Below are 25,920 nucleotides of genomic sequence, written 5' to 3'. Positions count from 1 at the left end.
TATATATATATATAACTAAACGAACTTTATGGTTGTACGGCAGTGAAGCATCAGTGGCAACACTGATGCTGCTGTCTTTGATGATTGATAATGATGACATTAATGGTAAAACCCGTGCAGTCTTATGGGCTGTCCGGAGCGCTCACCTTAGTAAAAGCGGTAAGTTGTAACGGTGAGGAAGGTCGTCGAAAATGCATGACTCAGTGAATTTTCGTCAACCTGGCGGAGGTTGCTTAAGATGGTCATGTTGGTCGCCCTCCGTTAAAAGGATCTTCAGCAAGTGGACTTTTTGTCACCATACATAGGTGTTCCTCCCTGGGGAATGTTATACAACTCACTAACAGCTGCTTACAACGCATTTTTCATTTTTTATTTCATGGGAGCGTATTCATCATTCGTACCGTGACTAGTTCGCCTTGTGTTTGTTGCGAACTTTAACTGATTCTATATACATTTACTCCTATTTCTAATTCAGCAACAGAACTTCGACTATGGCTATCAGTGGGGTGGTGGCCGGCAAGGGCAAAGCGATCCCCAATGGGAACAATATGGTCCGGGTAGGGATTACGGGCCACGTTATCCTCCAGCACAATCTTCTTGGCCTCAAGGATCGGAAAACGCCTGGTATCCGCCTCAGGCATGGTCCGGTGGTCCTCCATATCAGGGTGGTCCAGGTATGCCAAATATGCAACCAGGATATGGACCACCACCGTTGGGCATGGGTGATGGGTATCGTGGTCGCGGATATGGCATGCAACCCCCCTTTGGTTATCAAGGTCCTCCAGGTCCCAATCCTCCAGCTGGATATCCGTATCCTGCGGATAACTTCAACGATTATGCATCCGCTGGTGACTATGGAGGCCCCCCATGTGACGGGACAGCTGGTTCTGGTGTGGACGAAGCATGTCCCGAGCTTGGCGAATCAGATATTGAGCAAAGTGAGAAGAACCTTCAAGCACAGCATGAGGTATTGATGTCCCAGCAGGCTACTGAAATCGACCAGCTGCTTGACCGAGTTCTGGTTGATTCTGTGAAAGAACGAGGGGCCAAGCACGGGATATCATACGAACAGATGGATGAAGTTAGTTCTGTTTGCTTTCTGTTTTCATTTTTCCTTAGCGGTTGGGATTATTATCCATATTGTATATATACATTATTATATTATATATGTGCATATTATATGTTTTGCACTAAAGGACTTCTACTCTGCACGTTCGTCATCTCTTGCAGATAATTCAACCACTAATTGAGTCGTGCACCAAAGAGAATATATCGAAGGGAAAAAGTTGGGTTATTGAACGTGGAACGGAATCCGACGAACTGGCATCACTTGTGCTTGATTACCTACTGGCTCGCTCAGCTGATCAGAACGTTTCCTTTGAGCTCAGACTTCACTTGGTTTACCTGATGAACGACGTCTTGCATCACTGCAAGCGGCGTGGGGCACCAAATCATTTACAGGTAAGAATTTATTTCCACAGCGTTACCCCCTTTATGCTCTTCATGCAGCATTTTCGGGTATAATTTTCAAGACGTTTCTTAGGGATCGATTTTTTGTGGGGGCACTGTTCCCCTTACGGTCGCATTTCACTTCCACGGTTTTTCCCTGTTCCTCTAATTAACTCTCAAATAATTTTAGGTGTGCACCTAGGGTCCCTATTTTTCCCATTTATGCAACTTCGAAACAACTTCCCAGTTTTTTTGCTGTACGAAGTGCAGGGTTGTTTTTTTCGACTACCCTCGAGCGTTGTGTGTGACTATGTGAATTTTACTGACCCGTTTACGCTTTATTTCGGGCAAAGCTGTCTAGTAGGCCAGAAACTGCCTCTTCAAACACGTTTTTCTGTCTCCATCTTCCTCTCTGGCGAGAGAATGACCTCTGTGGTCGTATGTTTCACCTGAAAATTTCAGCAGTTTTACCCCAAAAAGTCCGCTTGTAGGTGGACGCAAATCGGGTGGAGAGCATATTGTCAGTCTGATGCAGATACATGGTCATAATTCGGATATTTTGGTGGGAAATAGTGATCGATGGCCGTGCTTTACAGAAACCCAGTGAATTGTGGATGGGTTTCCATGGTCACTGCAGAGCTAGTGGAGCTCAAGACTGTACCCCGCGAGACAAAAACAGTCCGTACTATGTTTGTAACTTAGAAGTGGGCAGTCAAAAGTGTCAAAAGTGGCACATCTGGACGGAGGCGTTTTGGTCCGGAAGTTTTTTATCAATCAGCTGACTTCACTGTTTTCACAATGTGCGCAAGACTGTATCGTGAAATCGAACTATGCAGTAGCAAAATACCGGCCAGTTAAGTAACTGGACCAGTTTGTGACATGTTTCTCATTGATAATGGTTTGAGAGCCAAGGCACTGAACACGTGTTCTCCGCCTTCATACTGCATGGATATCAAAGTTAGGCTACCGTGGATTACAATTCATTCAGGATTGGAAGTATTGGGTACTAATGTAGGTACGGAAGCTTTTGGAAGACTCCTGCTGGATTGAACAAGCTGATGAAGGGGTTCGGAACTACAAGCTGGAATCAGGTTCTCAAAATTGTGATACCGGTGTAACGGTGTATACTACCAATGAGGCATGCAAGTAATCTATGATCTGGTGTCAAGCTTCGCCCCCGCATTCGATGGAAGGTGAAGGTTACCACGGAACTTATAGGACCGCTTTGCAGTGTTCTATTTTTTCATCAATCAACGTCCAGGAAAGTTCAAGAGGACTCCCAGGAATGTTCAAAAACTCTGTAGATGAGATGTTTACTTTCGTGTCTAATGGATTGTAACTGCTTAGTTTATGTTTGCTAATAACCGACCTCACAGCGAAGGGCTTTCCACTAAGCTATCGTTCGTCCATCACACGAAATTCCCCAATACCATTCTCACATTCCCCACTGTAAATGCAACCTGTTTTTTTTTCTTCTAAAAATAGGAAGCGTTTCAGCGAGTTGTACCACTCCTCTTTTGCCTGGCGGCAAATTTGGCTGACGATGATAAGATGACCAAGCTCAACAGAGTTTTGGATCTATGGGACTCGAACGGCTACTTACCACCAACTGTACTCGAAAAGATGCGACCTCCGAAACTGGGGACATTCTTAACCGAATGGAAGGAAGAACGGGAGAAGGTAAGTCTGTATAGTGAGTCTCTTGGTTCTTTAGTACAAGAGCGCGAAACATTCGCTTCAGAGTTTTCCTGGTGCTTCCCACTGGCAATTTTGGCATCTTCCTAATGCTTTCGCGCAGTGTGATGCCGTTAGCACATTACATGAAACACAATCGTGCATACCAGTCTGATTCCTTACTTATTTCAAGTGTGTGTAGTGTCATATATTGCTTAGGTGAAAGGAGAGCATACCTTTTCGCACTGCAGCTGGGAGGTCTATGCAATGTCTTATTTGTTGTTTCAACTATTCGGCTGCCTTTCCTCTCTCCATACTCTGTGCGGGGACTCCAACCCAGTCTTTTCCATTTCATAGTGAATAAATTGCCCAATCATATAGCATGTCTCGATGTGCGAATGCCGCTTACAGTTGACTGTTTCCGCTAGTGGGGTTCAATGTAGGTATCGTAAGCATCGCTCGACTTGAAGGCCCTTGGTTTTAACCCGAACCCGACTTCCCGGTTGTTTCTCCACAGGTTTGATGAATCTGACAATGCGTCAGCCTTCGTGCTTGTTTTGGGTTACATGACAACGATCTACCTGAAAAGTATCATAGCTGAACGACTCGATATTTTCATCCTTGTTATTGGTAAGCCGCACCCGAGGGTTGCTTAGTATCTCGCTTAACCTAAACATTTAACTCCGAATGACTAGTGCTAGTATACTTCATAGCCTGGTTAGCCGTGAGGTCTGGTAGTGCCCCATGGTCACGTGTGTTTACCCCTATGTGACCTGGAAGCTGAGGACAGTGTGCAGGTCCAGATTAGACAACGTGATGCCAAACCATGTGTGGACTCATTGTCCATCGGCGCACTCAGGGGCCTTTACAAGTTTTTTTTGCCAGTGAATTTCACTCGGCTCCTATTATCCATCTTACTCATTCCATGATCTTAGGTCAATGCGGCGGGCATTTCGGAAATTAAGAGCAAAATTGAGGCACAATACGCCAGCTTGGAAAAACAACACCAGGAGTTCGCTGACCACGTCCGGCAGCAGTTGGCGACTTTGCGCGAGGATGTTGAATCGCGGCAACAGCACCACCAGCGCCAGTTTGAACCACCCCAACAACCACCACTTCATCAAATGCAGGTGAGTTCACCCTGTGTGTTTCCTGAACGCATTCATCTGGTGTACCTAAACTACACTTACGCGAATAGACTTGTGAACTTCAGAATCTGCTCTTGAGACCAAGTCGGCAGACAGTATTACAGATCAGTGGTCGAATATCCAGACAATCGCTTGACGCTCATCCGCCCACCCGATTTACTGAGCAACCGACAACGAATTCCTATAAATACGAGTGCTTCTGCCTCTTCTCTGAAGCAAGATATCCCCAATGGTGGTCTGATACACATCAGAATTAGAAGTCGCGCCAACCAATGGGGGTGTCCGTTAACTCTCTACTTAATCAGGGGATCAAGACGAAGGTTAGTTGGTGAAGGAGGCTAACTAGTAGTCAACCTACTGGAGCATATTGAACGTCTGGATAGTGCACACCAAGCGAGATTCCACTGGCTCCAGATTCCCACCCTAACTAATCATATCCCCATCAATACTCAATGGCCCATCAACACAACTACCTGTGCGGTTACCAGGGCGGTAACCAATTCAGGGATCATGCAAAGGCGACGATCCGTTGTTTGTAAAAACTCGTCGTATGGATATAAAAACCATCTGTTGTATGTGGCGCTACCACTGTCATTCCTATTCACAAACAGGAGAGACGTTCAGAGTGCAATAGTAACTGCTTGTTCAACGCTACTTCTTCTGCACTGTTTGTAGTCATTACCTACGGCGGCATTGTGCAGCATTGTTTCAGCTTGAGCTAACTGTTGACTGATAGGTCATGACAGTCGTGAATAACCTTGAAGCAGTCGCGGTCTTTCACTCAGCAGGAGTATCTAATCAACTTTTTTAGTTATCCGTTAGTTTTTGTTCACCTGTTTCTAGAGGTCGATTAATCAAACCAATATCAAGCTTTTGACATCTTGAGATGAGTGACACATCAGTCATTTCGATTTAAACCGCCAAAAAAAACGGAAAATTCTGGCCACATGATGCGAGTCAGTCTCATGTACTTGCTTGATTACTGGACGACACGTTTTTATCATACACTTACCCCGAAATCTCTGTTATGGCATTTTGAACTAACTGCAATCAGTTCTCTTTCTCTAGCGCTGACTTGACTCCTTTGGACCTTATTCGTTTCAGGGTGGCGGTGGTCCAGGCTATGGAATGTGGGGCCCACCGGGTCCTCGGCCAATCCCATCTTACGAGGGTGAAGACGATGGTGGTGAACCTTCACGCAGAATGCCTCCTGGGGGATATTACATGCCACCGCATATGGATGGCCCTCACAGTGGTGGCCCGGGATACCACCATAGCGGTGGCTGGCCAGAGAATCACGGTGGCGATTGGGGTCGGCCTCCATTTCATCCCTACCCTCCACAGGGATATGGTCATCCTCGTATGCGTGGGGAACCAATGAACAATAGGCCTTACATAGAGGGGGAGGAAAATGACCGGGATTATGGTCGACATTACGATCGAGGTGGGTACTTTCGTAAACTGAAATTCTCTTTTGGTCCCAACAGTCATGTTGAGATCGTCTCCTTCCTAGCATTGAACTAGCTTTTTAAACCTTTTTTCCTTTTTTCAGAATATGATAACCAGTACGATAATTACTATCGGTATGATGATCGTATGCGTGGAGACAATCGCAGTAGCAGTGATCGGTCCCACCATCATCGGTCACGTCCTTCACGTTTCTCCTCTGCCTCCTCGCGGCGTGAAAGTTCTCGTGAGGAAGCACCAGAAGAACACAGACCTCGACAGTCCCGTGGACCGTACCCCTCTGGCGATCATGATGCAAGTATCCCCGAACCACCCCCAGAAATCCCTATCGACCCGAAAGACCTCGAACCGAAATGCCCAGTGTGGGAACTGCCTGCGGGCCTTATGCATCCATTGATCCCTTTGTGCGATTTTGATTATACACCATTGGATGGATCTAAAATGCGACTACTTCCCCCGAAAGCCCCAACGGAACGACTTCTTGTTGCAATTGACGCGTTCTATTTACCGCCCAGTCATGATCGGACGCGCGACGGGGAAGGGTGGGAACGGTTAGGGTTATATGAGTTCTACACGAAGAAAGAAAATGCGCGTGATATATTGGACAAGCTAAGGCGGAATAATAATTCAGAGGAGGTTGGTTTGTTTTTTTACTCAAGTTGCATTATATTCAGTTTACTGATCCTCGCGCCGGTTGTGACTTTATTTTTCTCCTGATGCGTGAGCTAGTTGAAATTCTAGTCTATTGAATCCCTTCATGAACTACTCACGTAGCACCTGTTGAGAATTCCCTTTCTGCCACCACCAAAAATGGCCTTAGTGTGTTGACTGGACCGGTCGCCAGTTGCATGGGTCCTCTTATTGGTTCAAGAAGAGCTTTTTGTTGCCCATGGCTTTAGACAGCCAGAATAGACGGATGTGCAAACAGCAGCGCACCGAACGCAAAAACTAACCGCATGGTGAGCTAATGCTCGGTGTTTTGTTCACGGGGTCTGCAGCATTATGTAGAAGATCCAGTTGCCAGTTGTGCATCTGTCACTCTATGTTAGAACTACAGCCAGAGTCTCATTAGCCAACGTGCAGCTGCACTGTGGTGTACACTGCCGCACCCCGATGAGGAAATGAACTCTGCAGCAGACGCTTTACCCAAACAAAAAAGACCAGTTTTTAACGGTCATTCCACACGGTCCTTCCAGAGGTGAAAATCATGGAAACTCGTGACCACTCCGAACTTAAGCTTGGCTGTAAAGAGTTTAGTTAAGAATGTGAATGGCACCGAAATAAAGGTGCACAAATTTCGCAAGGAAGGGTGACCTTTGTGGGAGTTGGGGGGCAGTCCGTATAAGGTCTCACTTCTAATTCAACCCTCGCGAGACTGCAGCGAAGTTGTCTCACTTAGAAGTTGGGTTCTCCTCGGAGGGGACTGGTCAGAGGCAGAGCCTAGTAATTCACTTGCACACTAAAACTTTGGATGGGTTTTCACTGGTCATTAGCACTCTGTTTTCCAAGTTATTTCATTTTCTTTCCGTAACTAACGTACTGAGTAAATGTCTTCCCTTCTTATCAATTTACTTTTCGCCCGTTTCTTTCAAGCGTGATCGCGGTTCATCACGCCGAAGCCGAAAACATAGTGGTGGTAGTAGCGCGGCTGACAGCGTGTCCGATGGTGAATCTCAGTCTGGGTCTGCAGCAGGTAACGATGCCGTACAATTGGATCCCGAATCAGAGTACGCCAAACCGTTCAGTCGGGACACAACGCGTGGAAACTCTCGACCGGTGCATCATCTGTCGCATATCACTGCTTATCCAACCGCAGCCATCGGACAGGGAATTCGTACCGGCCCCGAGGCGCTCACACACGTCCCTCCGCCAGGAATGCAAACTGCCTTTCCAGGATTAAAGGGTCCCGGAATAACTATTCCGCCGCCAGGTGCAGCGCCACTGATGCCTGCTGGTGGAAGAGTTGCCCCGCCTGGGTTTCCTGGACCCGCATTTCTACAGTTTCCACCTCCAAGTATGTCACAACCACCTCCGGATTTGCCACATGGACTTATTCAACGACCGCAAGGTGGAGGACCTGGGTACTCAGCATCTCGCGTACGGCAGGATGCTCGGCGTTCGCAGTCTCGTTCGAGGTAATTCCTTGGTATCGAGTGTGTTTTGTTCTCCTAGAGCGTGTTATGTAAACATTCCAGGCCAATTAGTTTGTTCCTGTTAGTTTTAACCGATTTGACTTTTTCTGATTGATTCCGTAGATCAAACACGCGCTCCCGGTCTCGATCCCGCTCTGCTGATTCTCGTCGCTCCCGATCACCGAGCCGCTCACGATCACGCAGTGTGCGGTCTCGATCGCGTTCTCGATCACGTGCCTCACGGTCACGCTCCAACTCCCGTTCACCCTCAAGCTCTCGCAATGCTGATGAAAATGGGTCTGGTTCAAACTCTGTCCAACGCGGATCTTCACGGAGTACTCGAAGGGGACGGTAAGTTAGAGTTTCATAGTTGTGCTTCTGCCGTTAATTTGTGTACGTGCTATAGAACTTGACCATGAAATATCGGTCGCGTGCCTATCTCCTTTCTCCCGTGATGGTCAATATGAGTACTGCCACAATCCTACGAGTTATTGTGTCTTCATTCTTAGGTAGAATCCGTTAACGGCTAGAGAGGCTGTAAGATGAGTCGTTCACGTAATCACCGCTTCACCCCTTCAAAGCTATTGTTTTCATTTGATATCGGTTCCACACTCCGTCCTTAATTCAACGGACGAAACTTTCGACCCACCAGTCTGGGGTTTTCTGCAGTATTTATTCGAACTCATGCTAGTACCTGCCTCACTGCATTCCCCCGGAGAGCGGAAGTGAGACTGAGAACCAAGTATAGTGTTACTGCGCTCGACTGATCGTGTTAGTAACATGAGACTTTCTAGGGACAGCACATACTAATTTAGCCGAAATTCATTCCTATCTGGTGATCATATACATATCTGTAGACTTTTGAGAACAAAAACGGCTTCGAGTGCGTTCAGTAACAGATTGGTTTTGTGTGAGTTTGAATGCTTTCGGAATTCAGACGGATGTCGCATTTTGTCCTCTGGCTTGCAACCATCGATTTGTGATCACTGTTACAGATACACACCATACTACTTATTTGCTTGTCCTGTCCCTCTGGATCATTAACTGCTTTCGGCCTGACATTACGGGCTTCGTTTTCTGTCAGGTTACACTGTCTTCAACTCCTAACAATGTTCAGTATTTTCTTGCTTTCTATGCAGGTCACGGTCGCGCAGTGGATCTGGCTCTCCGATGGCTCGTTTCACTTCAGCTCCTGGACCTGGTGGTATTGGAAGCGGTGGCAGTTCCCTCAGCAGCAGCAGCTTAATGGCAGCCAGGGCCGCGGCAATGGCCGTTGCTGCGTCCATAACTAATTCTCTCAATGCAAACAAAAACGCACCTCCGAACAACAATGCCCCAATGGATAGTAATCCACCACCACGGGGTTGGAGCAGTCGTCCTGACGGCTCCGGATCTCGGGTTGGAGGTTCGGGTAGCAGGTTTTCCGGACCGCCTGGCGGTGGGGCTGAGGTTGGTGGTGATATGAGGCCTTATGGTGGAGGCTACCAGTCGGTAAGTCTTCACCTTTTTGTGTGCGGCACTTTAGGGTGGATAAGTGTAATTCTTTGTCTCCACGGTTAACTCATGACCGTAACTATCGTTGACCAATCAACTTACTACACCCGACTTTTCCTACAGTGTTAACATGCCGTTATTGTGGAAAACGTGGTTATGGATAAACGGTGATTGCCTCACAATGCGAAAATCCGGAAACCAAATATCGCTTCTTTTGATGCTAGGATACGGTTACCAGTTTCCAGCTAACTTCAAGGACTGAACGGACTACGGCGTTAGGTGGCTAATTCGGGTTGAGAAAAGGGTAGTTCGTATCCCTGACCATAAATATCCCTTCCGGAGAAAAACCAGTTACGCTACCATGTGGACGCATGGCAATGCTGTTTCGATACTACCGCACATCATTTTCGGAATATGTGAAAATATTAAATGCCACCGGCAGCCAATTGCTTTGGGAGTATGTGTGGATGGTGATGATAGACCTAAGTTTTGGATGGACCGTTTACTTGGCACCCAGCGGGGTGTCAGGCCCGCACTTCAGCGAGCTTCGTTCTCCTTTCCGCTTCTCAGTTTACCAATCTACAACTTCGATATATATATATATATATATATTGCTGTTGGTTTGTTCGCTGGGCTGAGCAATTTGATTGCAAACGTTTCATCGCCAATCGAGGTGGCATCGTCAGTGCGTTTTTGGGCGATAGTCTTGGATGTACAGGTACTTTCGTAAGTAGTTGGTTCTTTCGTTATCTAGTCCTGCAGTGCCGTTTTTCGTTGGTATTCATACAGGTGTTGACCTAGATGAGCCAGAGAGAAAAAAATACTTGGGAACGTTACCTGGTTCTATATTGGATTAGTTTCTCCCGAGAAAGATTAACGAGTAACCCGCCCTATTTCCCCTGACAGGGTCCACCACCTGGTCGCGGTCCGGGTCGCAGTAGGTTCAGTGGAGGTCCCACCCCCAGTCGAGTTGCTGAGATGCATCTTCTGGGCGCCGGTCCGGATGAACGTTATCCTCAACAACAACAACAACCACACAAGGACTATCCGCGTTAGATTCCCACTGACCCTTACGCTGAAGTGTCGATCCTTCTTTCCCTGTTCGTTGTGCAGTCGATTCTGGTTTGTTTTTTTATGAATTTCCAAAGTAAATTATTATTTGAAAATGACTCGTTTTTATGTTTTTCCGAACACGCGGTCAGCTGCGTCTTCCGTTTGTTTCTGTATTTCCTGATCTGTTTCACTATTTGGGGAGGATTCAGCACTCTGTCGTGATCATGGGATTTCTTAGGGGGGCGACTGGTTTCATTGGACTAACAATGTGGATCGGTGGTTAGATGTCACTTCGCTCCATCTTCGTTAATATCAAGTTAACGATGAACCGATCTCCGATGAATCGGGGATCAGGGTAGGCGAATAGTTTAAAGAATTAGCACCACAGCAGTAACTTTTGATCAGTAAAGTAAAGTAAAGTAGTCGCGGGAAATATCAGTTATACAAAGTGGATTTTCTGCTTGTCTTGAGAATTCCCTGCCACTTAAGCAGACTACTCTAGTAACTACGGTTTCCAGTTGAGTTTGTTCACGTGGTCGCATTCTATCCGAGACACCAGTAACCGTTAGTGTCAGCGACAGTACTTCAATGTTTAATACCAATGTTTTACTGCCACACAACCATAAGTTATTATAAAAAAAGAATAAAAGGCAAGGTGTCGCCATGGTGTTAAAGCTCCCAGATGTGTGCACATTCAGTCTAAACAGAAGCGCACAACGAGAACGCAGTTGACATTAATTCCTATCCCCATATTGCGGCGTCTTCAGTCAAGCACGCGGAAGGTCGCCGCATCCCATGTTGGGAGACAGGTCTCGCCAACAATATCTAGACTTTTCGGATTCGCTTTCGTGCCCTTCTGCCAGGTCAAAGGTCGATTGTCTCTGTTCACGCCACTCCGAATTGAGCACGAAATGAATGCACACTTCTCGGCAGATGATGGCTCGGTACGTGTAATAAATAACTAAGCCACCGGTGTTGGATACAATCTTAGGTTGAAGTCACTGACGCGCTTTCTAGTCGCTGACAGTAGTTATCAAAGACCGCGAAACGTCTCAGCTTCGGTATCTGCAGAGGCCACGTCTCAAGTACACAACAGAACAACCCCCTACTGTAGCCTGATTTGCACGTCCATTGGGATTCACATATATACCACTTTGTCGCCATTTTTCTCACAAACTGGCAAACACCATCTGAGCACTCACCTCATTCATTACACCGCATTAGGATACAACACAACTCCCGAAAGTACATGCAAAGTCCAAAACAACGAGGTTCAGTACTACTTGGATATGCCAAAATTTTGTGGAAGGATTTTCTTACGCGTTGCGATTGGCCCTTACCTACTATAACATTGAAGGTAGTCTAATCTGACAATTTTAGGGATATAGTGTTGGGGAACGGCTTTTCATGCTTCACGGGGACGCATTAGCTATTTGAATTCCTACCGCTTAGAGTTCTGGTCTGTATAATGCATCCTTGTGCATTTCTTAATATATTTACCGATCTCAGGCATTCTTTGAGAGTCATCTGAAGCGCCGAATGGAGTTCTGACTCTGGACTTGGCCGCAATGTGATTGTCGTTTCCTTTTCTTCGTTAGTCTGCGCCTGTACAGTGTTTAGGTTAAATTCACCAACTTAGGGTTAACCGAAGAGTCTTCTGGGTTTCTACGATTTCAGCTTTTTAGGGATTGTTTTACGAATCCTTGATCCTTGGCAAGTCAGTCTTCTCCACTAGATATCGGTCATACGATTGGAATACCATCAAAACATTAGAATCGCGAGCGTTTTTCAAACAACACTACCTAAGAGCAACTACCTACCAACGCTTTCCTTACAGTAGCTTTCGGAGATGCCTGTCCATTGAAAAGCGAAGGGTACAAGCATCCTTCCAACCAGACGGCTGTCCGTGAGTCGAACGTCTTTCAAGGTGAGTTTGTGCAATTTCCAATCGGTATTCGTCAAACGTCACTTTGACCGATCCAGTCAACGTGACCATGATATCATCACATTTGTCCGATGTTGGTGATCTAGAGTGATCGGTGGCTTGTCATTTCTAATTCGTTTGCATTTACCTACTCATGAGTAACTTATGGATCCCGAAATTGTATCGTTGTCTGTTACCCTGGGTACCAGCGGTAGAGACTGCTCCAGCGAACAACTCTAACAGCTACTGGAAACCAGTTGTACACGTGACACGCCTGATTTGTTTCAATTTCCGGTGATGCTCGAGCTCACTGGGTCTTTGACAATTTAAGGGTACAGAAACTATAGCGTACGATATCTCATGGTCCGTTTCCTATGACAAAAGTTAGACACACATTAAAACTGTCAATCAGCATGTTAATTTTCTAAAGTCCCACTTAATGTTTAATATAGTGCACATGAAATTGCTTGCAGAAGTGAGACCTAGATGAAGTGGAGGCTCGTATTTTCTGTTACAGCTAGGCGGTGACAGTCTCTTGACTATCGGGTGTGCGGGTGGCTGACCAACCTGTATTTTTATATCTTGGGCCAAATCGTGTTCCATAACTTTTACAATCAAAGTGGGGGCTTTTTACTGCCTTTTGTAGCTATTCTCCTAAGACGACCTGATCACTTTTACATTCAATCAGAATGGTGAAGGTTTGCGTCGTCGGTTGCCTTCATGGAGAATTGGATCGAGTCTACACGGACATTGCTGCTGCGGAGGAAGCTGGAGGGTTCAAAACTGACTTGGTCCTTTGTTGTGGCGACTTTCAGTCCCTACGCAATCCGGTGGACTTGTCTGGGATGAGTGTCCCACCAAAGTACTATGCAATGGGTGACTTTTGGAGGTGAGTTCGACTTAGCATAATTTTTTCACACTCCGCCGTCCATCCACCCCGTAGCCTTAGAAATGTGCCTGTACTGATCGGCACGACACATCTGACTTTTCAAAGCTGATTCTTTTCATACCGCGGTTCTTCCATCTAATGGCTTTTCCCGTAACGATCCCGTGTCTCGTACGACCGCATGATTGTGTACGGTCTTCGAAATATAATGTCCTCCAATGCAACCGTATTCATCTTGGTTTCTTTAGGTAGGATCTATATCATTTGAACTATACCGCCTGTACCATTTTAACTTTAACTAAAGGACTTATAATTACAAGAGCTGGAAAGCCAATCACTTTGTCTAGGCTTGGGTAACCTGGCAGTATCCCAGCCTTCGTATCCCTTCCTTCGAGTAGCACGGCAGCTAGGCACCGGAAGGGTGTTACAGCTGAACGAATTTTTTTCGATTTCTTTACGCATGATTCAGTGACCGATTCTCATCATGGACGACAAACTACTGGAATGAGATTCGTAGGTTTCCAACCAGAGTGTGGATAAAATGTCTGGCCACGCACAGAGCATGTTAAAGCCCTGGAACTGTCGATGATAGCTCGCAGTCCTTTTTCAGCCGATTCAGACCTTCCAAGCTGCACTGTTCAGCCAGCTGAAGCCGTCAATAGTCAAGGAATACAGCTTACGATGATGAGAATTCTTAGATATAGGATAATTCTGTCGCGAGTCCTCGACCTCCGTCAAACTGAGCTAAGAAGTTCCACCTCACCGAAGCCTCAGACCGTAACGTCGCTCATTTAGATACAACAAGCCCAGCTCAAACTTCTAAGCTGGTAGTTATGATGGCCTTTTTTACCCGTTCTGATTTTAGAGAATAACGTCATAACCATTGGTCAATTGTGACAGAAGAGTTTACAAACACTCCACTTACTGAGTGTTTGAAACCCCATACTACGGATTCGAGTACTCCTTTCCTACACTCTTATCTGGACATCTCGCGTACTAACAATAGTCCTATCACATCTTACCCAAAATCATTTGACTTCTATTCCGTCGGACTAGGTGGATGGAATTAATTAAGCAAGCGTAAATTTGGTGGATGGAATTAATTAAGCAAGCCGTAAATTTGTACCCACCACTATTCTGTAGGATACTGCAATTCTATTCTATTATTAGACTAACATTTAGCGGGTGACAAAATAACACGCGTCCGATCCACAGTACTACTCTCAACCACATTGACACTGGTGAAGACACGCTCACATTCATGCTACTCCAGCAGTTCGACTGAGGCTAAGCATGCATGCCCAATGTGTCCACTTTGTCTAGCACGGATACACCCTTTCCATTTGTGTGGACGTACATTCGCTGCTGCTGTGGGTACAGATTAGCATGATATTAGTCCAGCAGTCAAATGTACTGTTTTTGACGCATGCTTCATCGTTTGAGCTCGTGTTTTTGGCTCTACGCAGGACAGCCGCCTGGTAGGCATTCCGAATTCATGACGGACACTTGCGCACTTCACAGCCGCATTTATGTGATGCATGTTAACTGGTTCTTGGTCCTGGTGGCTTCCCTAATCTCAGGCGGGATGTTCTGTATGTACCATGCTCGGTAAGAAAACGACTGGACGTCATCTCAGCTGTTTTTATGTGATGAGAATCAATGCATAGGATTAGGATGATTGTCTTTTTTCTCTTGAAATTATTACTCCTACTCTGCCTTCCGAATTTTCCTCACTTCAAGTGAAGTTAGGACATTACAGAGAGAGCACTGTAGTTGATTGCACGCGGTGGCAGTTTACTCATTTGGATGAATAGAACGCAGGCAAAGTTTACCTGACAGAATTAGGAAAGTGCCATCTGAAACTTCAATATATGGACAAGAAGTTAATGAAAACTCTTTGACAGCCCACTAACGGTTTCGCCCTCTTTAGGGCTCACCAGATAGGTTTAGTCTCCGAGCTTCCATCGTTCTACTTGAATACCAAGTTGGATACGTTACCTATAATTTTTCTGTGTGACTGATGTGAGCCCAACCCAAAAGCCATGTGATATGCCCTATAACGGCATGGTGTAGTTTTTAAAAACCGCGCCTCAACTTGTTATCGTGCTTGGTATGTTAAACAATGGTTGTTTTTCGATGTGTCGAATATCGTAACAACTGAGACATGGGGCGGTCTTTTACTTCACGTTCGTTTGTTGGGTTCCATAAACGAGAGATTCCTCTGGGAGTTAGCTGTTTCCTGTTAACATTGAATTAATTTGCAGATGAGTATGTTTCTCCATTTGCGTCTAGTTCGATGTTCAAGCAGGGAATAAGGTTGATGGAAAGTCGGGGCTATGTCTACCTGATGAATCTCTGTTGTGGACCACAATCCCTTAGTGCTTTCTTATTACCGTGAACCCCGGTCTGGATAGCCGCTTGACCGCCTGGTGCGCTTGGCCAAACCAGAAAAGTCAATGAACGTGAGGGCCAGCTGCTCTGCTGATCACTGTCGCGTGCAAGCGGTCGAAAGTGATACTAAGAATACAGCTCATCGGTTAAGGGCGAGTGAAGAACAACCAATGAAATCTGTCTCAACGAAAAAAAAGGTTCCATTGGCAGTTACGTTCGGACCCGGTTCTCCTAATAACCTCAAAGAGAGTCGAGACTCTAGTGGGTTGTCGAACAGTCTTCAGAAACCTTCCAAGTAGTGTGTTACGGCAAGAAAATATGCTCCGACATCTCGAATGCCGATGGCCTTTGTACAGCGCATTCAATTGAGGAACCTCATATTTCCGCCGGGATTCAGCTCTGAATTTCGCCAACAGCACTATAGTTTACGAATGAGTACATTTCTTCACTGTATGTTGTTTAGTTATTATCGTTGGCACTGTAAGGGCACGGTTTGACCTGGGCCTCAGATATTTTAACGGACTGGGTCGTTCTCGACTAGTTAGCGCAAGTTGTCATAATAGGGTTGCTTCCAATCGACTCTGTCGTTTTCTACTTCTACACTACACTATTCACTTACTGTAGATACTATTCGGAAGAACGACGTGCTCCAGTGTTGACCCTGTTCATCGGTGGCAATCACGAGGCCTCTGCATATTTACAAGAATTGCCCTATGGTGGCTGGGTTGCGCCAAACATATGGTATATGGGTGAGTCATCATTCCACCTGACACCTGTGTTTTCATCCTTCTTGTTTCTTTGGTGAGATGCCTACCACGAGTTCGTTTCCGGCAGCGGATGCTTCGTGCTACACATACTTATTGGCTCTAAATGCGGCTTGCGATTACAGTGTCTCGTGTTGTTTGAACGCAGTTGAGCAGACAACAAGCTAATAGAACCACAAGAGTAAAATAGCAACTAAACAGATATGAAGCAAGCGGTAAGTCGGATCAAGAGAACCCAGTACAGGCTAAGCAACTTGAGCAACGCACATCCACCGGTTGCGAGGCTTCGTGGTGTCAAGAAATGTGCGCTGACTTTCTTGCCGAGCTGAGCGACTTGGTTGCAAATGTCGGTCATCCAGGATTTCGGGATACATCTTCCTCCTTGGGCAGCAGATGGACTGATTGCCATCCATTTCCACGTATAACGAAGTACTATTATAGTGTAACTCAGCGGTGGGTGTTAACTCCGTTAAAACAATGGTAACACATTCCAGTGATGCACTTCACCGTGTACTCGTTCATCCAGAGAGTCCACTTACAGTACTTCTGTACAGATTTTCAGATTCCTTGTAACACCCTTTTGCTTTTTGCTCATCTCTTCTGCATTGGCACTTGCTTCTAAATGTCCTTTGATTCGGATATAACGTTTTGCCCCTTATATACGCTTCACCCTTCATTAGGATATGCCGGTGTTGTCCAGTTCGGAGGTCTGAGGATAGCAGGCCTCTCGGGTATCTATAAGCAACACGACTACACAATGGGGCACTACGAGCACCCTCCATACTCCGAATCATCCAAAAGATCAGTGTACCATGTTCGCAATCTAGAGGTTTTTCGATTAGGTCAAATCCGTCGACCCGTGGACATAGTGCTCAGTCATGATTGGCCACGTGGTATCTATCACTACGGCAACTCCAGAGCCCTAATTCGCTACAAGCCACACTTTGCGGAAGAGATTCGGGAGGACGCTTTGGGCAGCCCACCGGCGGAACAGCTCCTGTGTCGTCTACGACCCAGATACTGGTTCTCTGCACATTTGCATTGCCAATTCGCTGCAGTCGTTCAACACCTGGTAAGCTTCCTTCAGATGAATTTCAGTTCATTTCTCAACACTTCCAATGGGCTACATGAAACAGAAGTTTGATTCCAATTCGGTTATACTTTTGTCGTTTGTCTGCCTTTTTGATGTTGTCGTCATGGGTCCTCAATCACGTATTACTCATAGTTTATCAACCACTCTTTTTCCTTATCAGTGATCGCGTCTGACTCTGAACTTAGTTGAAGGGGCTGTAATGTTGTGGCATATAGGTAGCTCGGTTGCACTGCTTGGTTGTTGGTCTATTCACCGAGTTTGGCAGTTGGATGGCAAACGTTTCATCACCAATTGAGGTGACATCGTCACTGCAACCCCGCACTGGATTGGAGCTGAAATAGTATCAAGCAGAACAAACTTTATCTACAGAGTGGTGTACGCATTGCATACTGACATATACTGACTTCCATTGATAGATCTCTCCAAAAAAACGGCCTGGTAACACAATAACCACGAAATCCTTCACCAGTTTCATGTGGAATCTGCGATCAAGTAGGTAGTTCCAGTCATAAGAACCGCTCATAGACCGTTATTGTTCGAACCAGTGCGGTAACGTGTTTTCACATTTTCCATTTTTGGAAGTCTGTTCACACGAGTGCCTTATTCCGAACACAGCTACCATTCCACGAAGGCAAACTATTTGAATGCACAATAATCACTAGAAAAATCCGCAGAGGTATTCTTTCCCATATTTCTGTTTCAGAATACCATCTGGCTCATAAGTCTACTGTGTTCCAATGTCAAGGTCCTCCAAATCACATTTATTAGATTTTCAAGCAGTCGGATATCTTTCTGCGTCTCGTACAAGTCTGAGAAGCTTTCCTGCATTCGCTGTTTCAGCTCGTACACCTTTTATACGAGAAGAGATGGATTGTACTCTCATAAATTCTTCTTTGAATCTTCGACGGTCTTGAAAATGGTATTTCTACCCCCAAAAATTGAACGTTCCTTTCAAGATTCTTTCGTACCGTTTTACATCCATTCCTAATGCTTTAATGCCTCCAACAATTGCGAGAATCCTAGGTTTGCAACCCCTACGAGGCCGTACAAAAGAGGTTCTGTTTCTTCATGTTTTCCATCAGAAACATGTTAGCTTTATTTCAAACTTTGTAAAATCAGGACATACATTTGCTGGATCTGAGTCACTCAACTGGAGCTTGGTATGTCAAATCATGGAAATAGGGATCAACTTTTTTCTCAAGAACTGAATGTGGGATGGGACAAAGTTCACCATAAAGACGATTGGTTCCACGGTGGAAGACTTGACTGACCCCATTGCACACAGTGTATGGAGGCGTAATTTTCTGTAACTTATGTGGTACTCTAAAAGGCACTCGATGCCTCTATACTTGTCCAGGTAAACGTTTCCTCCTTCCACCGACATATACTGAAGTCACCTCCAGTGTACATTGTAGTCTGACACGGAATATATCTTCCTTTATGTGCTTCTATCACGTGCCTCCACGCGTAAATTGTAAAAATTGGAAAATACTTGAAGCGTCAGTGTATTCCTCAAGCACCCGAAAATTCCATAGGAATCCTTCGACGTCAGTCTCCGCGTGCAAATGTGTTCACTGATAAGTTGATATCTTCAAATAACTCACTTTGTTTATGCACCTCTCAGTCGGAAAATAAGGTAAATCTATTGGTGGTGCTCATTTGTTCTGCCTTATTTGTGAGATTCATAAAGATGCTTCGGTGTTTCGAATTTTTCGAAACGCGCACGCATTAAATTCGCGTGCATTTTGACAAAGGTTGTAGCCCTTTCCTTAATTCACGGTTTCAGGCGCGCGCACAAATGAGGTATTACATGTTTCCGAAGAGCCCGGAAGATATCCGCTGCATTCTTAACGGTTTTTCTGTGACACTAACTAATTTTCTGTGTGACTTACTGCTGAGTTATCAAGAACATTAGAACATCGTAATTCACCGTCGTCTGCGTTGAATCCATTCCTTACTGGTTACTGTCGGCAGGTCTCACTGTATTCTTGTGGTAGGACATTCATCAAACTAAGTTTTGAAATCATCCGTTTTATACCGAAGAAAACAACACTACTGGTTGCTGTAAAGCAATAGTTACAAGTGTGAGGACGAGAGAAAGTTGGAGATTGGAGTCCGTTGCTCAGTAATTACAAGAAGAATTAATAGAATAATTACCCACAGCTCAATTTTCAGTAATGATCACAGTGTGGAGACAAGGTCCGCGTCGCGTTAACAAAATTTCGGAATGAGAGAATTAACTACTCCAACTTACATGGTAGGGCTTGTGGTTTCTTGCGTGTCGCTGTAAACGACAGGTGTGCAGCTCATGCAATTCGTCGCTGGTACATGTGCTGTAGCCTATCTGTCATTCTTCTAGCTCACTGATTTGTCTGTCCAACAAAGCGGCCCACTATAGTGCATCTTGTACGATTCCTGCTCCATTCTTTGTTAGGTTTTCGTCCTACCTGATTCGCCCCATCTTTTTTCGGAGAATGAGGAAATTATCCTCATTTGTGACACCAACCAGCGAAGGGAAGTGACCTGACAGATTGCAGATTGAGGGCACGTGCTCCAACTGGGCATGGATGTCATGCTTGGAACTCGATCCAAAATTGCCCGTATTTCAGAGATTCCCTTCTAGAATTGTGGTCACGTTTGCCTGTTTGCTCTAACTCGCATGCATTTTAACGTTATCTATCACCGCTTCTGTTGCATTTCCAGATGCCAGGAAATATCTTTTCCTAACTCCACATTCTTGCTATTTTAGACACACAAACCATCTTTCCAGATCCGTTGTGTCATGACGTTTGCTTGTGTGCTTGTCCCTCTCTAGGCCCGTAGGATTCATCCTGCGGGGAGAGGGAAATGTTTGTCTGTATGCTCGTTTTGTTCAATGATGGCCTTGCTTGCAAAGTTGTGTTCTCACGCAATTCGCCGAATTCGCGGATGAATATGCGGACTAATTGATGGTGTTCGTTTCGGGCTAACTCAACCAATAGTGGTCAGTTATTTCACCACATGACTCGGTAAACATCGGTGTTCACATTTAGGTTTGTGCAAATCGACCCTATCCCATTGTGCACTCTATTGTGGTAGAGCTGAGCCCTGTAGCCGATCAGCATCAGCGTATCTTGCTTGTCCGACGTTCATCCCCAAAACTCACTAGCGGTCATACCGTTCATTTAGGGTTCGCAATAAGAAATATCCGCGAATGCACATCTCTATCGTATAGATAAGCTTCCTCTTATCACTGGATTCTTTGACTTGCAGAGGAAAAGGATACCGTGGGTAGTTGCTTTAGTCTTACGGAAGCTGAACTGACAACCTAACACGAAGTACGGAGTATTCTCTTTTAAAAAGGGTCCTTTACTGGTTTTTCCAATATCTGCTTGCCCTTGATGACAGTTGCATCTATCTATCTAACTCTTCATTTGCAATCCCTTTCTGCAGGATTATTCTCACGGTCAGTTGAGACAGACTCGTTTCTTGGCTCTCGATAAATGTCTTGCAAAACGAGACTACATTCGATTTATGGACATTGATCCACAGAATCCGTCGCCAGATTCTTCCTTGCAGTTGGATGATGTGGACACTTGTGATGCATCATTCATTGTTAGTATTGCATTGAAGTCCTCACTTCCTGAGCCGGTTTGCAATCCCTCGATGGACGATTCGGCCGTGACAGATCCAGAGGCAGATAAACAATCAGAGGAGGATTCCACTGGACTCTTTCTTGATCCCGAATGGCTGTGTATTCTGCGCTCAACTAACCATTTGATGACTACTTCCCGAGTTCCCTGTATTCTACCAGAGAAAACGGCACAGGAGAGGTTCGTTATCCACGCATAGATTTGTTACGAAAAGAGCATATAAGATTTCTAGACGGCACTATCAAGTTACTTCCGTTTGCTGTTATGTTAGGGTATCCCCAGTCACTGCCGATGATAAACGGTGATCACCAGCAAGGACCGAGCATGGAGCCATCGTTTGCTAGTCAGCTTTCCATTTTGTCTTTTGGTATTAGTTGGACTGAGTTGAAACTCCAAATATTCTGAAGGGATCCTCACTCACCAACCTCATACGCCAGTCAAGTATTCGTCTTCACAAGTATTTTGTGGCTTAGCCCAGCTCTCAGAAAAGTACTGTCGTCCAGCTTACAACAGTCCTATATGGCTGGCTACTCCAAGTCCCTGATTTCGCATGTCAGTCTCTAGTCCATCAAACTAACATGAATGCACGCAACACAGTGAAATCTCCCCGTTCCAACCGGTTCGAACCCCCTATTGCGTACTTCATCTTGAAAAGTAACATCAGCCCATTTCATCANATCAAACTAAGTTTTGAAATCATCCGTTTTATACCGAAGAAAACAACACTACTGGTTGCTGTAAAGCAATAGTTACAAGTGTGAGGACGAGAGAAAGTTGGAGATTGGAGTCCGTTGCTCAGTAATTACAAGAAGAATTAATAGAATAATTACCCACAGCTCAATTTTCAGTAATGATCACAGTGTGGAGACAAGGTCCGCGTCGCGTTAACAAAATTTCGGAATGAGAGAATTAACTACTCCAACTTACATGGTAGGGTTTGTGGTTTCTTGCGTGTCGCTGTAAACGACAGGTGTGCAGCTCATGCAATTCGTCGCTGGTACATGTGCTGTAGCCTATCTGTCATTCTTCTAGCTCACTGATTTGTCTGTCCAACAAAGCGGCCCACTATAGTGCATCTTGTACGATTCCTGCTCCATTCTTTGTTAGGTTTTCGTCCTACCTGATTCGCCCCATCTTTTTTCGGAGAATGAGGAAATTATCCTCATTTGTGACACCAACCAGCGAAGGGAAGTGACCTGACAGATTGCAGATTGAGGGCACGTGCTCCAACTGGGCATGGATGTCATGCTTGGAACTCGATCCAAAATTGCCCGTATTTCAGAGATTCCCTTCTAGAATTGTGGTCACGTTTGCCTGTTTGCTCTAACTCGCATGCATTTTAACGTTATCTATCACCGCTTCTGTTGCATTTCCAGATGCCAGGAAATATCTTTTCCTAACTCCACATTCTTGCTATTTTAGACACACAAACCATCTTTCCAGATCCGTTGTGTCATGACGTTTGCTTGTGTGCTTGTCCCTCTCTAGGCCCGTAGGATTCATCCTGCGGGGAGAGGGAAATGTTTGTCTGTATGCTCGTTTTGTTCAATGATGGCCTTGCTTGCAAAGTTGTGTTCTCACGCAATTCGCCGAATTCGCGGATGAATATGCGGACTAATTGATGGTGTTCGTTTCGGGCTAACTCAACCAATAGTGGTCAGTTATTTCACCACATGACTCGGTAAACATCGGTGTTCACATTTAGGTTTGTGCAAATCGACCCTATCCCATTGTGCACTCTATTGTGGTAGAGCTGAGCCCTGTAGCCGATCAGCATCAGCGTATCTTGCTTGTCCGACGTTCATCCCCAAAACTCACTAGCGGTCATACCGTTCATTTAGGGTTCGCAATAAGAAATATCCGCGAATGCACATCTCTATCGTATAGATAAGCTTCCTCTTATCACTGGATTCTTTGACTTGCAGAGGAAAAGGATACCGTGGGTAGTTGCTTTAGTCTTACGGAAGCTGAACTGACAACCTAACACGAAGTACGGAGTATTCTCTTTTAAAAAGGGTCCTTTATTCTCCTCTCCAACGTCTGCTTGCCGTTGATGACAGTTGCATCTATCTAACTCTTCATTTGCAACCCCTTTCTGCAGGATTATTCTTCAGTTGAGACGGAGTATTCTCTTTTAAAAAGGGTCCTTTACTGGTTTCTCCAACGTCTGCTTGCCGTTGATGACAGTTGCATCTATCTAACTCTTCATTTGCAACCCCTTTCTGCAGGATTATTCTCACGGTCAGTTGAGACAGACTCGTTTCTTGGCTCTCGATAAATGTCTTGCAAAACGAGACTACATTCGATTCATGGACATTGATCCACAGAATCCGTCGCCAGATTCTTCCTTGCAGTTGGATGATGTGGACACTTGTGATGCATCATTCATTGTTAGTATTGCATTGAAGTCCTCACTTCCTGAGCCGGTTTGCAATCCCTCGATGGACGATTCGGCCGTGACAGATCCAGAGGCAGATAAACAATCAGAGGAGGATTCCACTGGACTCTTTCTTGATCCCGAATGGCTGTGTATTCTGCGCTCAACTAACCATTTGATGACTACTTCCCGAGTTCCCTGTATTCTACCAGAGAAAACGGCACAGGAGAGGTTCGTTATCCACGCATAGATTTGTTACGAAAAGAGCATATAAGATTTCTAGACGGCACTATCAAGTTACTTCCGTTTGCTGTTATGTTAGGGTATCCCCAGTCACTGCCGATGATAAACGGTGATCACCAGCAAGGACCGAGCATGGAGCCATCGTTTGCTAGTCAGCTTTCCATTTTGTCTTTTGGTATTAGTTGGACTGAGTTGAAACTCCAAATATTCTGAAGGGATCCTCACTCACCAACCTCATACGCCAGTCAAGTATTCGTCTTCACAAGTATTTTGTGGCTTAGCCCAGCTCTCAGAAAAGTACTGTCGTCCAGCTTACAACAGTCCTATATGGCTGGCTACTCCAAGTCCCTGATTTCGCATGTCAGTCTCTAGTCCATCAAACTAACATGAATGCACGCAACACAGTGAAATCTCCCCGTTCCAACCGGTTCGAACCCCCTATTGCGTACTTCATCTTGAAAAGTAACATTAGCCCATTTCATCAGCTTTTATCGTCTTCTCCCCCTGTTTCGTATATCCGGTCACAGTAGTCTCACGGATCCCCTTACGTTATTGCTTCCATTTTAGGCATGGAAGCTCATTATCCTGACTGTATGAACTTACTGTTCGTCTTCTTTTACCTCCTTCCATCGTTTTTTAGTTGATTATCAAAGTTTTAGCCCAAAGTTTTCCTATCATCATCAGATGGCCTTGAAGGACGACTTTTTATGGTTTCTTTTCCCGCGCGAGTAGCGTACCGCAACGTTAACTCACCACAGACCCTGTACCTTGTCCAAATCACCCATGATTTATTTTATTCGGCTGACTGCTCTATCCCTCATCGGCTCTTCTGATAGTTGTGTCACTGCTTGTTTTCGCTTCACTTCCGCTGTCTCTTACTTCCTTTTCGCCCCTTTTTCTGATACTACCTGTCTGCTGGTTGAAGTGAAATGCGACGAGTTCCCGGCTTCTGTCAGGGACTGCCGAGTCTCAAAAAAATTTCACTCGGTACCCCACAAGTGTCTCCAGTAATACATTTCTCTTAGGCCCCAATTTTCTGAACTAGGTGAAAATTCATCTTTATAATGCTTTAATATTGCTGTTAGAAGAAACGCCTGAATATATAAAAGTGGATATTTTCACTCCTTCATCCCTCTTGGACTATGTTACGGAGCCCAACTTCTGTATTACCATCATCCACAACACCAAGGATAGGTTCGTCAGTCGCACGTCTGATCATCTGTCTAGTAAATTTTCCGGAAGTTTGTATTTCTGGAATCTCGCAAAGGTAGTATCCTATCCTTCTGTTCGCGACTCCAATGAGGTTCTATGATGCTCCCTTAAAAAAAGTCTGGAATGTTCGCTCAACCTTTTGTTTCAGATTGCACAATTTCATATCCAACCTGTGTTCCACTCTAGCTTCAGACTTATTCCCCATGCCCAGGAACTCAACTGGATTTGTTTGTCCATGTCATTAGTCACTTCTAGTCTTCCTAGTCCGCAGTACTCCCCGCCCCCTATTCCGCTACGTACCTGTGCTCCGGGATTCGCTCCAACCATATTTCATCTTTTCACTTCATCCGATTTGTTTCCTCACGCCACATCCAATTCCAAAGCCCTTCAAAACAACCAACATATTGTCCAAAGTGGTAATCAACCTTAGTCAAACACCGTGATCTGAAAGTTAACAGCCTCTTGTGCGGTCACTAATGAGGGTTCAGGCACCATTACTCTACCGTTGACTTACCACAGTTGCAGTTATCTGAAGTGGAGTCTCATGGTAAACTGAACTGTTATGCCCTAATGTCTCGAAGCTTTCTGATCCAGTAGAAACGACCTTGTGTTTACAGACCGATACTATACGAACCGCATCCAGACTTTCGGAACTGGGTTGACCCCCCTCCACACACACACGCACACACATACATCCGTCAGTTCCGGTCCGTTTTGACGGCCTTCTTTAGAATCTACAAGACCGATGCAAGTGCTCCCTGGGGTTTTTTCCACATTGATCTAATTGTTCCATTCTATTTTTGGTTGCATTAAGGCCGTTTTTTAACAATGCATCTCTCACAACATTTTTGAACCCTTTTCTGTCCTAGGGTATGCTTCATTTAGGATTTTTGATGATCGCATGACACCCGATGTTACAGACATTTCTGATTGAACGCGATGAAATTCAACCCCAACAAATCCGCGTATGTTTCTCTCTGT

At 45.3% G+C, this 25,920-nt stretch overlaps 1 protein-coding gene across 1 annotated transcript in view; it reads left to right on the top strand.

Annotated features, from left to right (window-relative positions):
* The window catches only part of T265_05335 (hypothetical protein), a gene marked incomplete at both ends in the record, with an annotated part of 31,794 nt that extends 8,254 nt beyond the window's left edge, over positions 1 to 23,540 (top strand). The window contains 15 exons of the mRNA XM_009170326.1: positions 482 to 1,081; positions 1,231 to 1,461; positions 2,947 to 3,129; positions 4,059 to 4,253; positions 5,376 to 5,715; positions 5,824 to 6,374; positions 7,332 to 7,873; positions 7,911 to 7,951; positions 7,994 to 8,221; positions 9,060 to 9,361; positions 10,271 to 12,344; positions 12,988 to 13,230; positions 16,243 to 16,367; positions 17,063 to 17,454; positions 23,336 to 23,540. Of these exons, the coding sequence (XP_009168590.1) occupies positions 482 to 1,081; positions 1,231 to 1,461; positions 2,947 to 3,129; positions 4,059 to 4,253; positions 5,376 to 5,715; positions 5,824 to 6,374; positions 7,332 to 7,873; positions 7,911 to 7,951; positions 7,994 to 8,221; positions 9,060 to 9,361; positions 10,271 to 10,420 (3,363 nt within the window). The remainder of the gene's footprint in view (positions 1 to 481; positions 1,082 to 1,230; positions 1,462 to 2,946; positions 3,130 to 4,058; positions 4,254 to 5,375; positions 5,716 to 5,823; positions 6,375 to 7,331; positions 7,874 to 7,910; positions 7,952 to 7,993; positions 8,222 to 9,059; positions 9,362 to 10,270; positions 12,345 to 12,987; positions 13,231 to 16,242; positions 16,368 to 17,062; positions 17,455 to 23,335) is intronic.
* Between the last annotated feature and the right edge of the window lie 2,380 nt (positions 23,541 to 25,920).

This window comes from Opisthorchis viverrini, assembly GCF_000715545.1.
Source record: "Opisthorchis viverrini unplaced genomic scaffold opera_v5_100, whole genome shotgun sequence".
Taxonomy (NCBI): Eukaryota; Metazoa; Platyhelminthes; class Trematoda; order Opisthorchiida; family Opisthorchiidae; genus Opisthorchis; species Opisthorchis viverrini.
Note: the sequence above shows the minus strand (reverse complement) of the source record. Positions and strands in the feature narration are given on the sequence as shown.